The 23,017-nt window shown below is 44.4% G+C and overlaps 1 protein-coding gene and 1 pseudogene across 1 annotated transcript; both read left to right on the forward strand.

The window, feature by feature from the left end:
• The first annotated feature begins 382 nt into the window (after positions 1–382).
• Positions 383–3,501, forward strand: LOC134483431 (disks large homolog 5-like). Its single transcript, XM_063278701.1, has 3 exons — positions 383–724; positions 2,051–2,194; positions 2,827–3,501. The coding sequence occupies exons 1-3, from the start codon at positions 513–515 to the stop codon at positions 3,005–3,007; spliced, it is 537 nt and encodes a 178-aa protein (XP_063134771.1). The 5' UTR covers positions 383–512; the 3' UTR covers positions 3,008–3,501.
• Positions 3,502–13,405: 9,904 nt separating this feature from the next.
• Positions 13,406–14,519, forward strand: LOC134483432 (DNA-directed RNA polymerase II subunit GRINL1A-like; annotated as a pseudogene).
• Positions 14,520–23,017: the final 8,498 nt, after the last annotated feature.

Below are 23,017 nucleotides of genomic sequence, written 5' to 3' on the forward strand. Positions count from 1 at the left end.
GGTTCTGTGTGGAAGATATTTTTCTACAGTAGCCAAACTATATGGGGCAGGTAGAGAAAGAGCCTGTAACCTACTGACACTTCTGGGGCATTTGTCATTTCAGTAGGGGTAATTAATAAGTCTGTTGACCATGTCCTCCCCCTACATGACATTTTAATGCAAAGTTATTGGACTAGAGTAACAGTGTAGGATATCTGAGTATCCCTGATCAATCAAGTCATTGTGGATGCTGAATTGATGATCTGACTTCTGAAACCAGAGGGGTGAGGGTCCTGAAACCAGGTTGTAGCCTGCGTACCTGATAATAATCCTGGAGAAGGCATCTCTCTGGTACTTGTAAGCCTGTGTGGGCGGGCATAGGGAACACCTGGCTGCTTACATCTCTTGCTCTCTATATAGTAGTGGGGGAACTGTGATCCACTTAGGAGGCCTCTTACATATAGACCAAACTCCTTGCAGTGACACTGGCTTCCAAGCATGTTCTCCTGTTTGGAGCTCACTGTGGTCTGTGTATGCTCTATGCATTCGCCCCATGCGGGTTCACTTGTATTCTTCTACCTACAGCGCCCTGCAGACAGATGTCATCCCCTGAAAATATCCTAAACAAGGTGCAGGCCAACGAGGAAGAGGAGAGGCTGAATAGAGAACTGGAGCTAACTACCAAGGAGAGAAATGAGCTGACAGATCGCCTCCTTTATGTGACAGGTGGATCCATGAGCAAGAGGTATGCATTGCTCCAAACAAAGGACCTTGTTCTAAACCTCATCTCCCATATAGAGGAGATTCAGAACCTGACCCTTACTGAGGAGTGAGTTTGGAAATGGACTCTCTGATTCCGCCTGTTGAAAATCTGAACTTGTGATGTGAGTGAAGAATTCAGGGATAAAGTCACTGGAGCATGAGTTCCCAGTGTACAATTGGAAAGCCCTTTACAGGTGGCAGTTTGCAAGGTTCTAGGTGCTGTGAGTTTGTGGACAGTTTTTGTACTTGCTAGGAAGGTGACTGAACGCTATCATCTCCTGGCAGCACCCTTAGGTGACAGGTCCCACATTGTTCATCTCCATGCTTAACTAGAAGGCCTGAGGCGGGGTTGGGGATTTAGCTCAGTGGTAGAGCGCTTGCCTAGGAAGCGCAAGGCCCTGGGTTCGGTCCCCAGGTCCGAAAAAAAGAACAAAAAAAAAAAATTAAAAAAAAAAGAAGGCCTGAGGCTCAGGCCTGTTCCTTCTTGTCTGTGTGCCTTAAACACTGAGACAGTAATGGTGCTTACATTTCTACTGATTCCCATTGTGCTCTTTCCATATTTGTCTCTCTTTCTCATTCTCTGAGTCTGTTTACTTTTCTTTTCTTGTGGGTGTGTCCCAGTTTGTGTGTCTGTGTGTGCACAAGTCTGCATGCATATGCACAACTTTTATATGTTTCTATGTCCCTGCACACTTGGAATTTAGGGGTCTGTTTTTTGACCTCAGGATATACCTGTATAATAGTTTCATGGAGGTTTAAGTGCTTTATTTTGGAAGCCCCACTTTCAACAGTACAGTTCTTTGCCTGTGTGGTCACATTTGTCTATACATTTGTATGCCTTGGGCAGATTATAAGTTTGTGGCAATATCTGGTCTCAACTCCAGAATTATGTGTACTGTCTGCCTCTAGAATATTAGTTATTCAGCTTGTAGCATTCCACTTGTCAAAACAGGAAAAATGAAATCAGAGGTTTCTGGATGTGCGTGTGTGTGTGTGTGTGTGTGTGTGTGTGTGTGTGTGTGTGTGTGTGTGTTAGCGTAAGAGCTGTGGCCTAGGCTCTTGACAGCATAACAGGTTTGAATGCAGATCCAGCCCTCCTGATGGAAAAAAGTGAGCCAGGGAACCCTTTATCTGGGTGCTTAGCTTCTGTTGTCCTGGGCACACAATTCCAAGTTTCTGAAGCTGAAGAAGATCCAAATATGTAGAATTCAAAAAGTGTCCTTCCAGGGCTGGGGTAGTACAGGGCACAGCCTGAGTTCATATAATCCTAAACCTCGATGTTCATTGGGTTCTATCTTCCTGGGGCCAGCCCCTACTTCAGGCCAAATCCATTTTATGAAAACTTGAAGATAAAGGAGAAAGAGGTCATGTCATTACTGCACAACTTAGACACAAAGAACATTGAACATCGTGAGAAATTTCAGGAGCTCAAGAAGGAGATTAACTTCTATCGGTAAGTACTGGTCAGAAGGGCCCATCACTTGTGGAATGGCCATGTCTGCCTCTCTTTGTTCTGGACCGGAGGGTCTGCAGCTCTGGGCCCATCTCTTCTGCTGTTTAAATATCACTGTGCCGTGGGTCTTTTGGACTCAGTTTCAGTTCCATAAGAGACTGTCATTTATCACCACAGTGTCTATGCATCTTTAGAAGGCTCTGGATAGAACTACACTGATTCAGGCATCAGAGTGTTATTAGGCCAACCTGCGGCTCTGGGGTCATACCAGGTTTAACAAAGCTCAATGTGTGGACCACATGGTTAGCATGACCTCCCTTTGTTCTACTGTCCTCTTGTGGTTGTTTACTGCCTACTAATTGATGCTGTCCCGATGCATTGGGCTCTCATGGGTAGTTGTAGATCCCTTGTTCTTTTGGACAGACATGGACTCTTATTGGTGCTTGGGTCACAGAAACAATTTATTCTTCCCTGGATTGGCCGTTTGCTGTTTGTGCAGCAGCCTTACATGTATGGAGATGTATTCTATGAAGTCTTTATGGGTATCTGGGTCCTGGTGGAGTTTGTGGGATTTGGCAGTTGGAATGGGAGGAAGAGGCTTCAGGATCTTACTATGCAGAGTGTGTTTCCAGCAACCTGCACAGCCGGCTCCTGATGGACCAGGCATGTATGAAGAAGAAGTTGGTCACATTGAAGCAGGAGAGCAAGGAGGTACAGCGATATTTGTTTGAGTTGAACCGGAAAGATGAAGACGAACAGGAGAAGACCAGCAACCTCCAGACCCAGCAAAATGTGGTAGGAACGAGCAGCTGAGTCAGATTAACAATGTCTGACACCATTTGCCTATTGGATACATCTTTGCTTCCCCTATCATCTTTCTAATCTCCCCACACCCAATCAGTCACCCACCTCATGTGATAGAGTTATTCATTGCTCTGTGTATGCACAAGTATTCTGGGATGTTAACCACTTTTCAGAAACTGAATTATTGGCAATTATACTTCTCTGCCCTTTTTGAAACTGCAGTCCAGAAATGGTGACATAGGAATAACATATCATATGACTGCATCTCCCTATCACAGATTGGATGCTATGAAGAGTTTTGAACGAGTTCTTGGTCGTGTGACAAAGGTCATACAGGGGTCATGTTATGGTTGGAAGCACCTTGTAGGGATAAGAACCAAGTGCAAATGGCAAATGAGTCCTGGTCATTGGCTTTGATCTGGGTATCATGTGGCCTTCTCTTTCTTCCTGCACCCCAATTAGGTCTCTCCCCATTTCCCCATTTCTGGTTTGCACTGGTAGAGTCTGAGGAGCAGCTTGTTCTCCCACAGTACTGTGAGGGTTGCTGGTGATGTTCCCAGCATGCAGAGATATCAGCAATGATTTCAGTGAAAAGATCAGTGCTGTCTGTCCAATGTAGCTGAGGGGACAGAAGGCAGCAACTTGACAGCTGGTATGCATGTCCCCACCAAATCAGTGTCTTAATAGCTGCCTTGTCCTCCCAGGTCTCAGAAACTGCAGGAGACATGGCATAGGACGGATCCCAGGAAGACAGCCCCCTGAAGAGTGAGTTTCTCTCTCAGGAGTTCCCTGTGACGACAATCCTCACAGTCAAAGACTTTTTGGGGGAATATTCTTCTTCTCAGATAATTTCCTCAATGTATAGATACCCTAAATTTATGTATCCGTATGCCAGCCTGTCTCATTGAGGTCTTCCTCCTCTCTCCTACCGACAACACCATTTGAGAGACAACTGAGGGGACTGCCTTGACATCTCACGTCCTAGAGGAGAAACAGCACTACAACTGTGTTTCTAAATGTTCATTAAGAAAATGCTGTTAAGAAATGTTTTTGGTTATGATTTTCATTGAAGTTTTCTTTTTGTTATTTCATAGTTATATATTCTTGTTACTGTTTTTCATTTTTTATACCATTTTAGTTGTTCATTTTATGCCTGTTTTTTGTAAATTGTATTCCTTATGAATAAAAATTGATTTGTAACTCTTGACTCTTAAGACCATCTTATTCAAGGGTCCTTTCCCCTCCTGTAGACTTAGAACTGACAGCAGGATATGGATCTTTGCATGGTCCAGTGAATTCAAAGCCACCAAGGGGTATACTGGGTGATAGTGTCTTTTGTGTGGATAATGTGACTTTTTTTATGGACACACACTTTATGATGTAATCACTGACATACTGTATCCATGCTGTCATGTGTTCTGCTCATCCTAGTCTATATCAGTCTTCAACACACATTCCTTATTGACTGTGTGCACCAGATATTGAGTAACACACACTCATGCCTGTAGAGCTGCAGAAAAAATGACAACTTTCACAAAGGAATATAGAATAATCCTAATCGAGAACCATGTGCCTCAGTTTTTCTTACAATACAGCATTATTATTAAACCATAAAGATAATGACCATCAACGTCATTTTGGGAAATAGGTTTTTATAGGTGCTGTTTCACTTGATCATTCATATGCTGTGTTTTTTATTGTTGCTGATTATATTTATTTTTATCATGTAACTCAATGGATCTTTTTTTTTCAAATGTATGTCTGGGCCACTCCTGAGTGCATTTCCCTCATGATCCAAAAGAGGGAATAGCATTCCCCATTGTAGATGATTGTTAGGGACCATGTGGTTCTTCTGAGAGAGCAGCAGGTGCTCTAACCTGTGAGTCATCACCTCAGCTCCTGTAGGTAGCTTTTTTCCTTCCAGGGCATGTGCTATACTAGATGGACGCCATCATCTCCCATTAAGGAGAGAGATCTCAGGAGATTTGTATGTACAGGTGGTTGAGCAGTGCCTGCTCAATGTGGTAGGCTGCTAGGCAACCAACTGAACCCCAGCCCTGCTCCACCTGCATTCTTCGAGGCAGAGTTTCTATAGCCCAGGATGGTCTAGAATGCATCATCTACCTATGTCTTTTTTCCACTAATGCTAGGATGAGGAGCATATGTCCTCCACACCCTTCTTTCCAAACAATGAATATTCTCATGGTCGGATTATCACATGGCCATGAGGGAGGTAAATAACACTCAGCCAAAACAGAGGCGCATTCCACAGTCACACAGACAGCCTGGACAGATCTGACACGATCAGCACCAGGTTTGACTGCCACTACTTGAAGCAAGGTCCTCCAGTGTTAGGACAACCATTCAAACAGCAAAGAATGAACCTGTTCCCAGCATCCGAGGAGTGGGAGACCCAGAAACCCATGTGTCAATGTGGCCATTTGGAAAATGGAAGAGGGGAGGCAGGGAAGCAGGCAGAACTGGACACAGTTGCAGGGACCCAGGCAAAGAGGGAATATTGGGGCAGAGTCCATGAGATGTCAGTAGGCAACAGGCCAGCTGGGACTAGTGTGGGTACAGGGCTTCTAGTGTGGGTATGAGAGGAGCAAAAGTAGCAATGGTCAGATTCTGATGCAGCATAAAGATTGGAAGGAGCTTAGATCGTCTCAGTGTCGTATAGGGACATTATAGACACTGATGGGCAGTATGGGATTGCAGGGTCCCTTATAGTGGTCTCTGCAGGTGTCCGGGCTCTGTCACACCTATGACTATCAGGCAGGCTCTGAGTGCAAGTGAGAGTCACGGGACAGGCCCTGTGTACAGCCTGGTTTGGGGACATTTCCAGGTGCCCCATGGACTGCAAAATAAAGGCAAAGGACACAGGGAAGCCAGCAGTTCCCATGCACAGGACATATACTAGTAGACCTTTCTAGAATTTCCATAGACCATCTGTCACTAGTCCTCACTATAGAAGGCACCAGCATTCTGCTTCAATTGGTGAGACAGCTAGTCTAACTCCAGCAGTAAGGCCTCAGGGAAGACAGTAAGAACTCACAGGTGACCTCTTTTACTATTGAAATAGGCTCTTCCTATGGAGCCCAGAGAGATCATAGGGTCCTAATTCTCCTGCCTCACAGTGACTGTAAATTCAAATCTACCTTCAAGAGCAATTGATTCATAGCACAGGGGGAAGATCAGATTAAGGCTATCTAAAGGCCCCAGGGTGGTAGGATTACCAGGGTCCTAGTAAGTTTCTCCAGCCTTAATTACAACCTGAGTCAGTCCTGCTGTGTGGGATATCGCCTGCTGCCCAGTGATATCACAACTTGGAATTCTTTGTCAAATATAAGCTGTTATGGGAATGAAGTAGCCACACAATAAACACTGGTCTGGATACTCCTAGGTCAAGAATCCCCTGTTGGAAATGCCTTGGACCGCACCATTTTACATTCCGGATCCTTCTGGCTTTTTAGCAGATTTATAAATACAAAAAAGAAAAATGGGCATAGTAATTTAAGCCTATGATCCCAGTCATGGGAAACTGAGTCAGGGTGATGGAAGACTGTAAGTTCCAGGCCAACCTGTGTTTCAAGAAAAAAAAAAAAAGGCATGGTGAAGGTTCCACTCAAGTAGAAACCAAAAGGCTTTCACATGGGGCCTGCCATCCACTGGTCAGCACTCCCATGGTCACAGCCACAGGGAGACACTGGGGAATTTTTCCCACTGTCTCTCTTTGGGATGCAGGCCACCCCATGATTCTATGTGAGGAATGCCCCAAAGGTTGCATCATGTGAGGGACCTAGATAGTTCCAGGATTGGGAGAATTCAGGAGTTTATAATTAGGGATGATCTACAGCTTTGCCAAAGCCTTTTCCCTCCACATGGCAGCCCCAGGTTTGGCCCCAACAGTAAAAATAAAATCCCCCCAAAATAATGCCAACAAAATATCACGAAGCCTAAACGTCTGACCAGTCTCCTCAAAAGTGCACAGGAACCTGACTCCACATTTAGGACCCACTATGGCCTCTGTGACCTGTGAGAAGGAATCTAATATGGGAATTAGTACAGTATGACTTATCCTTATGGATATCTTTGGTGACAATCACCACCTGACCCCTGAAAACCCATCTACCTGGGAGGCTCTGCACTCATGTCACCAAAAAAGCCCAGATCCTAGGGCCAGCATGGGCAGGAGGTGAAGAAAGTTTGTCTCTCGAGAACATCAGTTGCTGCTCCTGGCCTGACTCTATCCTCAGGAGACAATGTCGCCCCAGAAAGTGTGGGTGTCAATAGCTCTTCCCAGGCCAAGACTGGGATACTGCTTAAGTTTCACAATGCACAGCAGTGCTCACTCTAGAGCTAAATGTTCTACAGCTAAAAGGGGTGGGTGCTCTGTTGGCCATGCCCCTCCCCAGCAGTGTTTAGTGCACTCTGAGTGGAGCTTCAAATGAGAGGGACTTCTTGAGGCTACTCCCATGGAGAATGGCAGATTCATCAGAACAGGGAACAGGGTGAGTTCAGAGCACAGCTGGGAGGAATTTAGGGGTGTCAAGCCATGACTAAGACCAGATCCTGTGCTGACAGGCAGTTGAGCTGGAGAACTGGCATCCAAAGTGTGACTACCTGAATTCCTCTTAGACCAAAAGCCCTGGATCTGAGCTACTTTGCTGCATTCTCCTGAGCAGGGTCCCAGACGCAGCTCAGAATCAGGGTTGTGCATGGACTTTGGTGCTGGCAGCAGGTGGCTTAGCCACAAAGTGCCCAGCTTTCCCATCTGTGCCCACTCAAACTCCTCTGTCTCATTTTAGGTGTGTTTGGTATAGTTTTGAGACAGGGTATCTTGTAGCAGCCCAACTCGCTTTGAGCAACACTGTAACATAAAAATAACCTTGAATTCAAGATCCTCCAACCCCTCTGTCCCAAGTCCTGGAATTAAGACCTCCAGCTGTGACCATTTTACTTCAGCATAGGATACATCTGTGTTAGAGTGAGCTTTGGAAATACTGGAGTTCCTTAGAATTCAGGTTTCCTTAATTCTTGACAGGAGTTTTGTGATGATGCTGATGAGAGAGTCAGGAGTTAACACTGGGAGAGGTAACAGTCATGGCAGCCCTGAGTGCTCAGTGAAAGTCAAGACAGAAGCCAGCTGATTAGCACCTGAGTGAAAGTGGGAGGATTCAGAGTTCAAGAACAGACTCAGTTACATACCTAAGACCATATTGCAACATTTTTGTTTCATTTTTGGCTTGTTTTCTTTGAGACACGGTTTTAATTTATAGCCCTGGCTGTCCTGGAACTCACAATGCCTCTACCTCCCAATGGATTGAATTAAAGGCATGTGCCAACATGCACTGCCACTAAATAATTTTTAATTAAACTTTCGGGCAAAATCCAGTAATCCCAGTGCTTAAGAGGCCGAGGCAGGGAGATATCTGGTTTCCTGACAAGTCTGGTCTACAGAGAGCATATCAGAACTGCCAGGGCCGAACAGAGAAACCTTGTCTCAAAAAATAAACAACAAAATGTGTTTTTTTTTTTTTAAAGAAAAGAGGACGGCAGGGGGTTGGGGATTTAGCTCAGTGGTAGAGCGCTTGCCTAGGAAGCACAAGGCCCTGGGTTCGGTCCCCAGCTCCGGAAAAAAAAATAGGAACGATTTGTCAGAGAATTAGAGGCAGAGATCCAAAAGATATTGGGCAGTTCAGAGTCTAGCTTCTGAGATGAAACTGGACACCCTGGGGTTAGAGTGGGGATTCGCATCTTGGACTGGTAGACAGAGGGTGGCTTCAGGGATGGAAGGCTCAGTCAGTCATTAGTCAGGATTCTCAATCAAGAGGGTGTTGTAAGATCCAAAATGTGTGAGCAGTGTTCGGCATGAGACTAGAAGAACCCGCCTACCCATACAAAACAGCCAATGAAGAGTAATCACAAGCATACATCTGGAGGTCCATGGAGAGGTTAACGTCCACCTTAGTGTGGATTATTCACACCACAAGTGGAGAGGAGTAGAAGAGCTGATGGTGGCTGAGGCAGGAGAGGAGTTCAGGTGTGAATTTGAGCCAGTAAAACGAAGCTTGGAGGTCGGGCAGAGCAATGAGAGGTCTAACAGGATAGCTGTTGATATCCTTCAGATTAATTTGTCTTAAGAGCCCCATGCCATAGCCAAGGACAGGAATAGATCTGACTATTGAGTGGCTGGGCTCACATAGCCCAACAGGTTTGGCCTTGCCTCTGTGGGATTCCAAGTCTCTCCCTTTAGACACAGCCATGGTGAAGGTGTAGTAGTAAAGGTGCAGTTTGCTTTGCAATGCTTGGCTTATGGTGTTGAGTACTTCATGCTCCACAGAGCTAGGGAATGTCCTAGAAGCCAGGGAGGCTGAGCCATGCGGAAGACAGGTCTCTGGGAGAGAGAAATGATAACCAAAGTCACTAAGAACTTCCTGAATCACAGTGTCTGTTAACCATATATTTTATTTACTTATTTTATGTGCCTGAGTGTTTCACCTAATAAATGCTTGTGTACCATGTGGTATGTGTGGTGACCGTGAAGTCCAGACTGATTCCCTAGAATTGCAATTACAGGTTAATAGGAGCCACCATGTGGCCACTGGGAACTGAACCTTGGTCTTCTGCTCTTAGCCACTAAACCAACCATCTCTTCAGCACCACCCCCCAATTGTATAGTCATTAAGATTTACCCATTTGGCCTTCAGTATTTGAATTAATACAGATGTGACAAGAGTTATAGTTAACATGGTGGTTCAGGTATAGACAGGCAGGCATCTCATTGTATACAAAATATGAATCCTTCCTTCCTTCCTTCCTTCCTTCCTTCCTTCCTTTCTTTCTTTCACTTCTTCCTTCCTTCCTTCCTTCCTTCCTTCCTTCCTTTCTTTCTTTCACTTCTTTCTTCCTTCCTTCCTTCCTTCCTTTCTTTCTTTCTTTCTTTCTTTCTTTCTTTCTTTCTTTCTTTCTTTCTTTCTCTTTTTGTTTTACTCTTGGAGACAGTGTTGTTTTTTGTGTAGCTGACCTGGAATTAGCTCTGTAGAGGAAGCTGGCCTAGAATTCAGAAATCTGTCTGCCTCTGCCTCCCAAGTGTTAGGATCAAAGGCCTGTGCTACCACCACCACACATCGTTCTGTTTAAAGGAAAAATGTAGTCTTACAGGTCAGCATGAATTTAGCCCCGGTATATACATTTTCCTAGGCCTCAGGAGTCTAGAGTTCATGAAGGATTTGCTGCCTTCCCCTTTAGCCCTGGCTAACTATGAGAGCTCCACACACATGGGTGTTTGCTTCATTAGAGTCTGGAGGATGAGGGTCACAGGCTGATGTAACTGTGTAGAGCAAAGGATGCCTGGTGAAGGTCAAGTGGGTAAAATGCTGAAATGCTAAGGGAAGAGGCCTATGGTTGGCGCCTCCTACACCTGAGACTTCCAACCCAGAAAAGCAGGGGGTAGAGAGTGAGGATGCAGAGTGCACACAGGTCAGGACAAGGCCATGTTACTGAAGCCTCCATGTGTGGTGAGCAGGCTCTGGGGCACCATGAGGGACATCAGGAGCTTCTGCACTTTGTAGAAGTACAGGGTTCCATGTTACCTCACATGCCCATGATTTGCCCCCTACTGCAGGGAGAAGCCAACACCAGAAGCCTTCAGCTCCCAGCCCTGATTTTGCCAGGTAGCTTTATCCAGAAGAGCTTGGAAGTCCCTGGACCTGGAGTCTCAGGTGGTTGTGAGCCACCTGACCCTGGTGCTGGAGACTGAACTCAAGTCTTCTGCAAGAGCAGCAAAGACCCGTGTGCTGCCTGGCCCAGCCAGGGCTGTGAAATGGTGTTTATTTTCATCTGAACAAGCCCAACAACAGTTTAGGTCCCTAGAAGCCACATGAACCTGGATGCAGTAGTGTCTGTCACCAGCCCTTCCCACAGGGAGACAGGAGCCTAAAGTGGACAGTCTCTAGGATTAGGGGGAAGGGTAGCCTAGCATACACAGCCATGGACGAGAGGTAGAAGGTGAGGACCTGTGCTCAGGTTGTCCCTGACCTTTACACAAGCACATGAGCACCTGTACTCACAGAAACGCCATACAGAAATAGGTGAGAAAAGAAATAAAAACAAACAATATTGAAAATACAATATACTGGGGCTGGAGGGATGGCTCAGTGGTTAAGACCACTGACTGCTCTTCCAGAAGATCTGAGTTCAATCCCCAGCAACCACACTGTTCTTATAACCATTTCTAAGCTCATCTTCTACCCTCTACTGTTGTGTCTGAAAACAGGGACAGTGTACTCACTCATATGGACAAAATAAATAGTTTTTGTTTTAATCCTTTTCTAAAAAAAGAAACCCATCTGTGACACATGATCATTGTGTGATTCCAGATGTCCCTAAGTCAGTACAGTCCTATTGCAACATGGTCACCAGTTGTGTCAGCCTTGGTAGTAGAGTGGCACAGTTGAAAAGATGCTGGTCACAGTGACCAGGCAGCCTAGAAAGCTCACCATGTGCAGAGAAGGCTGTGCTGTGTCCTAGTCCTCTACCCCACACTGCCACCTCATCCCTACGAATAGAGCAAAAAGAACAGATGAGGAATCTTCCAGGTTTCTTTCCTCTTTGATTTCTTTATTAACCTAGCCCCTGTGCTACATGTAACCCTGTCACATCCTCTGTCCCATCCCTAAGCCCTCATACCTGTCAGATAAGACAGGGATCTTGCTTTGGGGAGAAGCTCTGGTCCCTCTCTGTCCTAAGAGGCTCTGAGCCATCTCTGAAAGAGAGTCCTCTGAGGATTGAGGGAAGTCCATAGCCAGTGCTCTGACTTCCAGGAAGGTTTGAGGAAGGTGGTCCTCTTCTTGTGGTGGCTCTAGTAGGAGCACCCCACACTTGGGCCCAGCTCCCACTATCAGGAAAAGGCAGGTGGCTCTGGTCTTTGCACAGCTCCAGCGGAATGAACAGTGCATCTCTCCTCTCTCTCTTGCAGGAAGTCTCAGCCTCTGGTGCAGGTGATGTTCCCAAGGCAAAGGAAAGGGAAGTGCAGAGTGAGGACTCCCAGGATCCTTTAAAACATTGTCTGCATTGTCTTCATTAATTTTTCTGTTTAATTTTTATTCCATGTGTATTGATCTCATTGTAGGGATGTGCATTCCAAAGCATGAGTGTTGAAGGTAGAGGAAAAAGCATGGGAGTCACTTTATCCTACCGTGTGGGGTCCCAGGCTCTGAACTGGGTTGTTGAGCTTGGCAAATTTCTTCAATTATTCAGCAAGGCATACAAAGACCTGTTACACTGTGGGGATATGATTGTGCTGCTTTTGTTTTCTCATTAAGCAAAAATAAAGTGGAATATTTAATGCAGACGTCTGAAGTTTTTCAATTAGCCATGATTTCGTACACTAGAAATACTCAATTTCATTTTCCCCATAGTAAATTCTGGGATTGCTTAAGAAAACAAAAAAAAATGTGAAAAAAACACTAATTTCTGTTGATCCATTACCATCTGCCATTACTGTGTTTACAGATGGCTCTAAGACCAAAGATCTAAGACAGATGGCTTATTGGACCAAAGATAAATTTTGGGGACAAGAATCTTCTTTTGGGTCAGTATAACAAAACGAAGTATTAGCAGTAATTAATATATTGCCGGATTTTACTCATGATGTAAAAATATTAAGGCCGAGTCAGCTTATGTTGTAGGAGTAGTACAGAATATTGCAACTGCTGTTGTTTCTACATCTAAGCCTATATTAAATGTTATTCTCACATATTAAAGGACTATTGTTACTATGAAACTCTAGAATATTTATTACACATATTAGATCACATTCAAGATTGCCAGCATCTTTAACACATGGCAATCATATGGTAGATCAATTAGTGGCATTTGCTACCCCAGAAGAAAGCAGTCATAATCATGCCAATACAGGATATTTGCATATTAAATATAAGGTTCCCTATTCTGAAGCCAAACAAATTATTGCTAATTGTCGTATTTGTGAGCCTTCACTTATAAAATGTATTCCATCTGAAATTAATCCCAGAAGAATGCAACCTAATACATCGTGGCAGATGGATGGAACCCATATTTCTGAGTTTGGTCGCCTTTCATACATACATGTAAGCATAGATAATTTTTCAATATTTGTATGGGCTACACCATTGCCAGGAGTACGCACTGCTCATGTTATACAGCATCTATTGGAAACTTCTGCTGTTATGGGACCGCCTTCTAAAATTAAAACTGATTATGGACCAACATATATTTCTTATCAATTTAAACAATTTTGTCGGCTCTTCTGGGAAAATGGCGACTCCTGCACGTGCTCCAGAGTTGCGGCCCCCACGCAGCCTGCGACCTCCATGGGCCCTGCTGGGGAACCCTGCCTGCGGGGCCAGCCTCAGCCCATGCACAATGTGCTCCCTGCCCAGAGGCTTCGAGCCCCCAGTTCCTGAGGACGTGGGGCGGCAGAGTTTGGCGGAGCTGCGGGAGAGGTTGAGGCGCCAGGAGAGACTTTTGCGCAAAGAAAAATTCATTTGCAAATTGCCCTACAAAGGTAAAAAGATCTCAGACACCACTGCCAAACTGAAAGCTGCCATTTCAGAAAGTGAAGAGGTCAGAGGGAGAACTGAACTACTTCATCCTGTTAGTGTTGACTGTAAGCTAAGGAATAAAGCAAACACAAGAGTTGATACCGACATAGACAAGGCCCAGAATTCTGACCTGATGCTTGATACTTCATCATTAGTTCCTGAATGTTCGTCAGTAGACATTGAATCATCTAAAACAACCTCAGAAACACAGGGACCAAACAGCTCACTCACAAAGGCAATGAAGAGACTTTGGAGACTGGCTGCACAGTGAGTACCAGCCCATCTGTCCGCATCACAGCCCAGGCTCCCCCATCTGAAGTTAATGAACATCTCCCCCAGCATTCAAGTCAAGCGGAAGAGGTTTCCAGCAGCGTCTACAGTCTGTTTATCACTAAATTGCAAAAGATCACAACTGCAGACCAGACTGAACCCTCAGAAGAAAACACCAGCACTGAGAACTTTCCAGAACTGCAGAGTGAGACTCCTAAGAAGCCTCATTACATGACAGTGCTAGAAATGCGAGCTAGAAACCCAGTGCCCCCTCCTCATAAGTTTAAGACAAATGTGTTACCCTAACAACAGAGTGACTCAACAAGTCATTGTCAGAGGGCTCAGTCTCCTGCTTCCTCAGAAGAGCAGAGACGCAGGGCTAGGCAGCATCTTGATGATGTCACAGCAGCTCGCCTTCTTCTGCTCCACCCCCTGCCTGCACAGCTGCTCTCCATAGAAGAGTCGCTGGCTCTGCAGAAAGAGCAGAAGCAGAATTATGAGAAGATGCGGGCAAAGCTCGCAGCACAGAAACTAGCTGAGAGACTGAATATTACAATGCAGAGCTACAATCCAGAAGGGGAGTCTTCAGGGAGATACCGAGAAGTGAGGGATGAAGATGATGCCCAGTCCTCGGACGAATGCTGAAAATGAGCGCTGGGAGATCCCGGGAGTTGACTGTTGAGCTTAAATTGTCTCATCTAACTTCCTAACAAGTACCAAGACAGTGTCAGACCTTGTTGAGGGACACCAGTTGAAGTTACACAAAGGTAGCTACAAAATAAGAACCCAGTTTGTCTTTCAGAAGATGATCTTCACATGCTTGAACAGTTCAATATCTGAACATTGTGTTTGGCCGTATTGTGTTACAGTTTTGCAGTATATTGTGCATTGGTCTGATATTTTAGTGTGAGTAGAACACACGTTTTCTTTAAGATATCTGCTTTTTCCTTCTTCGTATTCTTATCAGATAGCACTGCTTACACCCCTTCTGGTGAAATACTTTGTTATTCCAGGCACCTAAAGTGAATTAGGAAGGCCTGGTCCCCTCACTCAAGAAATGAGGGGAGCAGTCTAAAGAATGGTACGCATGCTTGCATGGACACGTTCCTGAGACGCTGGATATGAAATGCCGCACACAACACTCGGGAACCACCACCACTGTGTCTGCTGCTCTGTCCTCTCTTGGGGCGACTGCTGTCACCTGTGATGAGGTTAAGGAGCACTTGGAAGAAGTGCTAGGTGGGGAGGGTCTTCTGAGCTGGTGTGGGGAACTGCTCCTGGCTGCCCTAGGCTTGAACTCATTGCCATCTGGGATGATAGGCCCTGTACAGGACACTGGTGCTTGGTAAGGAAACCGGTGTTTTTCTAAGAGTTACAGTTGAATTGTCAGTTAATTGCTTTTTTTCCTTGTTAAACCCACAGAGGTGTTTACAGGCTGCAGAAACCTCAGTCCTGTATGTGCACATTTGTGCTGTTTAAAATGATTATATGATCATTTCCAGCAAAGTTAACAATGTTATCAAAAAGCCTTTTTCTATTATGTGGAATTTGTAAAGGAGAAATAAAATACCAATCAGAGCAAAAATAAAAACCATTTTGTCTATGATATCATATTGTATATATTACTGGTATAGAATACCATCCACAAGGACAAGCGTTTGTTGAAAGAGTTCACCATACCCTGAAATGACAAATTATAAAATTAAAAAGGAAAAGAGATGACCTTACACAGCCTGAATGGAGTTGGCATACCAGTCCCAGAGTAATATTGGCATAAGCATTATTTTTTATTAATATTCTTAATCTTAAATTTCATAATTATAAGCTTCATGTAGGACCAATAAAATTAAAGGTCCATATGAGGGCTGCAGACATGACTCCATGGTTAAGAGCACTGACTTCTCTTCCAGAGGTCCTGAGTTCAAATCCCAGCAACCACATGGTGGCTCACAACCATCTGTAATGAGACCTGATGCCCTCTTCTGGTGTGTCTGCAGACAGCTACAGTGTACTTATATATAAATAAATAAATCTTTAAACAGATAAAAAGTCAGTATGAACCTTTGTTGTCTAAAATGGCTTGAGTCAGGGCTGACAACCAGACAGCCCTTCCAGCACCTGCCTATGACCTCACAGATTTAGGCTTTATAAACTGACATAGAAAAATGTCCAGGGTCCTAGCCTGACAAATTCTCAGCTACGTCTCTGATGATCAGTCTTAGGGTGGGCATTCAAAAAACCATCCCTCTCTAAGTGAGGTCAGAGTTTGTGTGGTTTATGGGGCAACTCCTGGACCCCATAAGGCTGGATATTTCAGCTGCTCTTCAGTACATGCAGGAATCCTGAAGAAGTAGGCAAATTAATATAGCAAACTTCCTTCTTCCATGTCCTTGATATGAGCTGCCAGCAGAAGGTGTGGTCCAAACAACAACCAACGGATTGGGTAAAGATCTTTACCAATCCTACAACAGATAGAGGGCTTATATCCAAAATATACAAAGAACTCAAGAAGTTAGACCTCAGGGAGACAAATAACACTATTTAAAAAATGGGGCTCAGAGCTAAACAAAGAATTCACAGCTGAGGAATGCCGAATGGCTGAGAAACACCGAAAGAAATGCTCAACATCATTAGTCACAAGGGAAATGCAAATCAAAACAACCCTTAGATTTCACCTAACACCAGTCAGAATGGCTAAGATCAAAAACTCAGGTGACAGCAAATGCTGGCCAGGATGTAGAGAAAGAGGAACACTCCTCCATTGTTGGTGGGATTGCAGACTGGTACAACCATTCTGGAAATCAGTCTGGAGATTCCTCAGAAAATTGGACATTGAACAACCTGAGGATCCAGCTATACCTCTCTTGGGCATATACCCAAAAGATGTCCCAACATATAACAAAGACACATGCTCCACTATGTTCATAGCAGCCTTATTTAGCCAGAAGCTGGAAAGAACCCAGATACCCTTCAACAGAGGAATGGATACAGAAAATGTGGTACATCTACACAATGGAATATTATTCAGCTATCAAAAACAATGACTTTATGAAATTCATAGGCAAATGGATGGAACTGGAAAATATCATCCTGAGTGAGCTAACCCAATCACAGAAAAACACACATGGTATGCACTCATTGATAAGTGGATATTAGCCCAAATGCTCGAATTACCCTAGATGCACAGAACACATGAAACTCAAGAAGGATGACCAAAATGCAGATGCTTCACTCCTTCTTTAAAAGGGGAACAAGAATACCCTTGGCAGGGAATAGGGAGGCAAAGTTTAGAACAGAGGCAGAAGGAACACCCATTCAGAGCCTGCCCCACATGTGGCCCATACCTATACAGATATTAGATAAGATGGATGAAGCAAAGAAGTGCAAGCCGACAGGAACTGGATGTAGATCTCTCCTGAGAGACACAGCCAGAATATGGCAAATACGTAGCTGAATGCCATCATTAAACCACTGAACTGAGAACGGGGCCCCCGTTGAAGTAATCAGAGAAAGGACTGGAAGTGCTTGAAGGGGGTTAAGACCCCATATGAACAACAATTCCAACCAAAGCCACTACCCAAAGACTATACATGGACTGACCCTGGACTTCAACTGCATACATAGCAATGAATAGCCTAGTAAGAGCACCAGCAGAAGGGGAAACCCTTGGTCCTGCCAAGACTGAACCCCCAGTGAACATGATTGTTGGGGGGAGGTCGCTAATGGGGGAAAGATGGGGAGGGGAACACCCAAATAGAAGGGGAGGGGAAAGGGTTGAGGGATGTTGGCCTGGAAATCGGGAAGGGGAATAACAATCAAAATGTAAATAAGAAATACTCAAGTTAATAAAGATGAAAAAAATAAAAAGAAAAAAGAAGGTGTGGTCCAGATTAGAGGTGGGCCTTTCCATCTCAAAAGATCTGAATTGAAGATATATCTTCTGATCTCCAAGATTTGGATTACAAGTAGGTCTTCTTGCTTCAGAAAATTTAATTAAGAAAAAAAAATCCAATGGTGCTAATGCCTTTAGCCTCAGCATCCAGGAGGCAGAGGCAGGTGGATCTCTGAGTTCAAGGCCAGCCTGGTCTACAAAATGAATTCCAGGACAGCCAGAGCTACACAGGGAAACCCTGTCTCAAAAAAAACAAAGAAGAGGAGGAGGACCAAGAGGAGGGGGTTGAAGAGAGGAAAACAGAAAGAAGGAAGGAGAGAGAGAGAGAGAGAGAGAGAGAGAGAGAGAGAGAGAGAGAGAGAGAGAGATCCCCCTCACAGGGCGTCAAGTCATTTGGCATTAGTTAATTCCAGGTACACTCAAGTTGACAACCAAGAACAGCAATCACATTACCCGTGGTTGTGATCTCACCCTGGTAGGCTCCTGAGTAGGAGGCTGAAGCAGGAGAATTGCCATAAGTCTGATGCCAGCATGAACTGCACACGTGTTCCAAGCCAAGCCAATCTCAGCTACAGTTTGAGATTCTGTCTGAAAAATATGAAAGAGAAAGAAAACATAATTTCCTAGAGCAGTGTTTCTCAACCTTCCTATGGCCTCAACCCTTTAGAACAGTTCCTCATGCTGTGGTGACCCCAACTACAAAATTATTTTGTCGCTACTTCACAACTGTAAATTTGCTACTGTAATGAATCTTTATTGTAGTGTTAACTATCTGATAGGAGACCCCGTGTGGGTCACGACCCACAGGCTGAGGGCCTTTGCCCTAGAGGCGGTCTTGGCCTAGTTCATATAGTTCATATTATAATGGGCTCTCTCAGCGTTTGAAGGTCAAGTATATTCACTTGTACCATCAAAACTTAAAAATTCAGTTGAGCTGCTGGCTGGTACGGTGTGACATCCCCCAGAATAGCTTTGCCATTTTGTTCCAGGCCTGCCAGCCATTTCATATTGTTGCTGTAACACGCCTGCTGTCACTTAGGAGGAGAAGGGACTTGGCTCAAGGACATGCTGACCACACACCTTGTTTTGTTCTGAATGTTCTGTATGCGGTTTGCTAATCTAGAGAAATTCTACACCTGAAGGAGTGGTTCCCTGAAGTGGACACAGGTGAAAGGCTAAGGCAGATGTGTGAAGGAATGTTTCACTGAGGCAGATGCAGGTAAAAGGATGTTCTGCTAAAGCACGCATGTGAAAGGACACGTGATGAAGGGTTCTGCACTAAGGACACACATGCATTGGTCTGCCTTGCATTCTGTAGTTGAGCTGCATTTGTTGGGACTTCATAGAACCACAGCAAAAACCCTTCTGGTGGGCTGTGTGGTTTCTCGCTGTTTCCTTGGGCTCGCGCTGATGGGCAGAGTGATGTCAGCTGAGACAGACACATGTGCTGATGCAGGACACACGCTGAGGCCAGGCCCATGGAGGACCCGGGATATTGAGAGGGAGTTTGGATAGAGTTATGCTTGAGTAGCTTGTTGGTCTGGGGTCTCTGCTGATCTCTGCTTGCCTGAGAGCTGCTCTTACTGACTGTGTAGCATCTTGACTGTTTTTGTTCCCCTTGGACAGCCCTCAGGACCAGGCTCTCCTCTCCCTTAACCATGGCTGCTGTCCTCTTCCTCTCCATCACACATGTTCTTCCTTTATACTATGGCAGCTTCTTCCTCCTCCTTCCCTCCTCATGATCCTCTCTAGCAAAGCCCTCAAAGCTCACCTCCCCCATCTCTCTGCTGTGCAGCTGTTGGCTGTTGGCTTCTTTATAATCACAGTTAACTGGGAGCAGGGTCAGTTATTTGGGGTTAACCAGAATTGAGTTCTACAAATTAGCATTAAAATACAAGCAGCATTAGGCCAATCCACTACAGGAGTTTTTGTTTGTTTGTTTGTTTGGTTTGGTTTAATTTTCATTTACCTTTTTACTTGTTATTTTATTTTTGGCTATTTTTTATTAATTAGTTATTTTATTTATTTACATTTCAAATATTGTCCTACTTTCCACACTCCCTTCATCAAACCTTACATTCCATTTCTGCTCAGCTTTGCCTATGTGACAGTGCTCCTGTACCCACACATATCCATCCCCACCTCACACCTCTAGGATCTGCATTTGGTGGGGCAATAGGCCTCACCTTGAACCATAGAGCATCCTTGCATACACTTTGGCTGGCAGTTTGGCCCCTAGAAGCTTGGGGATTAGGGAAAGAGGATCTGGTCAGATATTAAAGCCAATGATTGCTACATTCTCTTCTTTTTCTGGTTGTAGGTGAAATTATGTTTGTGTGCTTCTCTTTTTTGAAATTATTGAGAGATGATTAATTTCTTGGTTTTTCTTGGGTATAGTTTAGTTTATTGTCTTGGAGTTTTCCTCCTATTATCCTCTTTTGTGCTTTCTTAGAGAAAAGTATTGTTTATATTTGGTTTTGTAGGGTTGGGGATTTAGCTCAGTGGTAGAATGCTTACCTGGCAAGCTCAAGGCCCTGGGCTCGGTCCTCCGCTCCGGAAAAAAAAAATTATTCATTAAATTTGTTTTGACAAGAAATATCTTGGTTTCTCCATTTATGGTGATTGAGGATTATGCTGGATATAGGAGCCTGGGTCTGCATTACATCTGCCCAAGATTTTCTGACCTTTAAAGTCTCTGTTGAGAAGTCTGGTGTAATTCAGATACGTCTGAATTTTTTTTGTTACTGGATGTTTATACTGAAAGAACCCCAAATTTGGGGAGACTCTCGCTCCAGTCTCCTTATGGCTTGCCCCAGGAAACATGCATAGCCGATCTTGATGTAACAACAAGAGGTAGCTTTATTAGCAAGATCTCGGGCCGACAGGTATCTCACGGAGCCGACCTCGAGCCTCTAAAGGCAGGGGTTTATATAGGGAAAGCCAGGGGATTTCGCGCTGTTACACATGATTGGCTGATTCAAATGGTGCACAGTTACTTTTAGTGCGGAGTTACATCAGCAAAGAATACGTGTAATCTAGCATCTCAGCAATGTGGGTAGGGTGACTCATCTCACTCAGCAGGGGGATGACTCATCCTCAGGGAGTGAAGGAAGGGGAGGGGGTGGCTCCAGATGGCCAGTGTCCTTGGGGGCTGATAGCCGGGTCGGTGAACCCTATCTCAAATTCTCTCAGGCATGTCAGCACTTTGTTTGTGACTGAATTTTTGAAATTTAGCTCTTCAATACCTTACCCCTTTAAATGTTCTTTCTTTGATCTGTGCATTTAGTGTTTTAATTATTGTGTGAATGGAGGAATTCTTTCTGGTATAATTAATTTGATGTTCTGTAAGCTTGTTGTACCTTTATGGTCTTTTCTTTCTTTACCTTATGGAAGTTTTCTGCTATGATTTGTTGAAGGTGTTTACTGGACCTATGAACTAGAAATCTTAATTCTCTTCACTATCTATTATCCTTAGGTTTCGACATTTAATTGTGTCCTGAAATTCATTGATGTTTAGATTCAATGAACCATACATGTTTATCTGAGATGGGTGTTTATGCTTTGTGGGTGACCTCCTTTACCCCAACTGTTCTATTTAGTAGCACGTTGGATAATGAGACATGGTCAGCAATGGTGACCTCTTCCCATAAACTATATGAAAATAGGGAGGGGAATTGATGTGTGTCAAGTATCAGTAGTCTCCTGGGTGGTTTTGATTCCCAGTTGGCCACATGCAACAGTTTCAAAAGCCCAGGTTTGATGTTCCTTGGGATTCCCATGATGATGTACTCAGATATGACAGAAAAAGACCAGAATACACATGTGAGAACTTGATTTCTATAATAGAGAGAACATTACTAAGTTATGTTACAAAATATTAGATCACACGGTGATCTCTATGAATGTATTATTTAGTGAAAAACTAGTGTGTGGTATAGCATTGCCATGGCACAGACATTTAAAGAAAAAGTTGTTTGTTTACTGCAAACATGGACTTTATTACCATATGACTCACCTACTACACACCTTCATTGCAAAGGTAAAACGTGCACTTAGGTCCAGAGGAGATCAAGGCATATCTTGAAAGGAAATGAAGATGACTAATGCAATGGAAAGTCTTTGAATTGAAGGATTTTTAAGAAAGTGTGCAGAGGGAACAAGAATGCTTTTCTTCTGAGAGGTCAGTGAATTAGGAAGGATAGTTGGGAGCTTTACTTGACTTCAGCATCTGATTCCTGAGACTTCATTGGTAAACTTAATGTCTGGAATTTTGTGTTGTAAAACAACACATTGGCTCTGCAGCTTTTGGGAAGGCCCATGGACAGAGAGATCACACCCGCTGGGAACCATTTGTGTGGCCATCACATTTTGGAAAGACACTTGAGAAGTCCTCAAGGAGAAAATAATGAAAAACTAAATGTCTTCACAGGAATTACCTCAATTCTGACTATGATTTTTTCATATTAGTAATTTATACTTGATTCTTTTTTTTTAATTTAAAACAAGAGCCTTCGGTTTTAATCTGTGGTGGTCGTAGAGTCACAAAATGCTTACAATACCTGTATGGCACCGGTGTCGTCTCCGTCTCCGTCCTGCAGATAGGAGAGACACCACGAAGTTCTTCTCAAAGCAGTTTATTCAGGAACCTTTCTTTCTGCATGCAAGCAGCAGTCTCCTACCCCCAAGGACACTCCCTACTAAAAAACCAGTAACCACGCCCCATCAGTCCAGTCTACATAGTCTCAGTTCATAGGTCCAGGCCAAATGGCCTGATCTTGTGTCATGGTGCGCCTGCGCAGCTCTCACGATGGGCGTGGCTTACTTTTGGATGTATGAGGAAGTCAGGTGCTAGTCATAAGACTTGGCAGCAGTCCCGGGCGCCATCTTGGGATTGCTGCCTCACCCGCTCCCCACAACCCGGGATCTAACACTATGGGGTTAGAGATTCTTCTTTTAAATGCATCACCATGAACAAATTCCATTTAACCAGCATGTGTCCATGCCAGGCAGACACTGAGCAGGTTGTATGTTCTGTTAATCTCCACAACAACCCAATTCAGCAGAAACTCCTCCATTTTACAGGTGAAGAAACCACAGCTCAAAGCAAATGAGTATCAGGGTCCCCTCAGTCTCACTGTCTGTCACTCAGACCCACATCCTTCTCTGTAAAGGGAAGCCATGGGCCTGATGTGGCTGTGCAAGCTGACTCTGCTGAGATGATCAATGCTATTCTTGACCCTGGGAGAATTTAAGACAAGGTGACCCACAGAC

The sequence above is a fragment of the Rattus norvegicus genome, chromosome 19, assembly GCF_036323735.1.
Source record: "Rattus norvegicus strain BN/NHsdMcwi chromosome 19, GRCr8, whole genome shotgun sequence".
Lineage (NCBI taxonomy): Eukaryota > Metazoa > Chordata > Mammalia > Rodentia > Muridae > Rattus > Rattus norvegicus.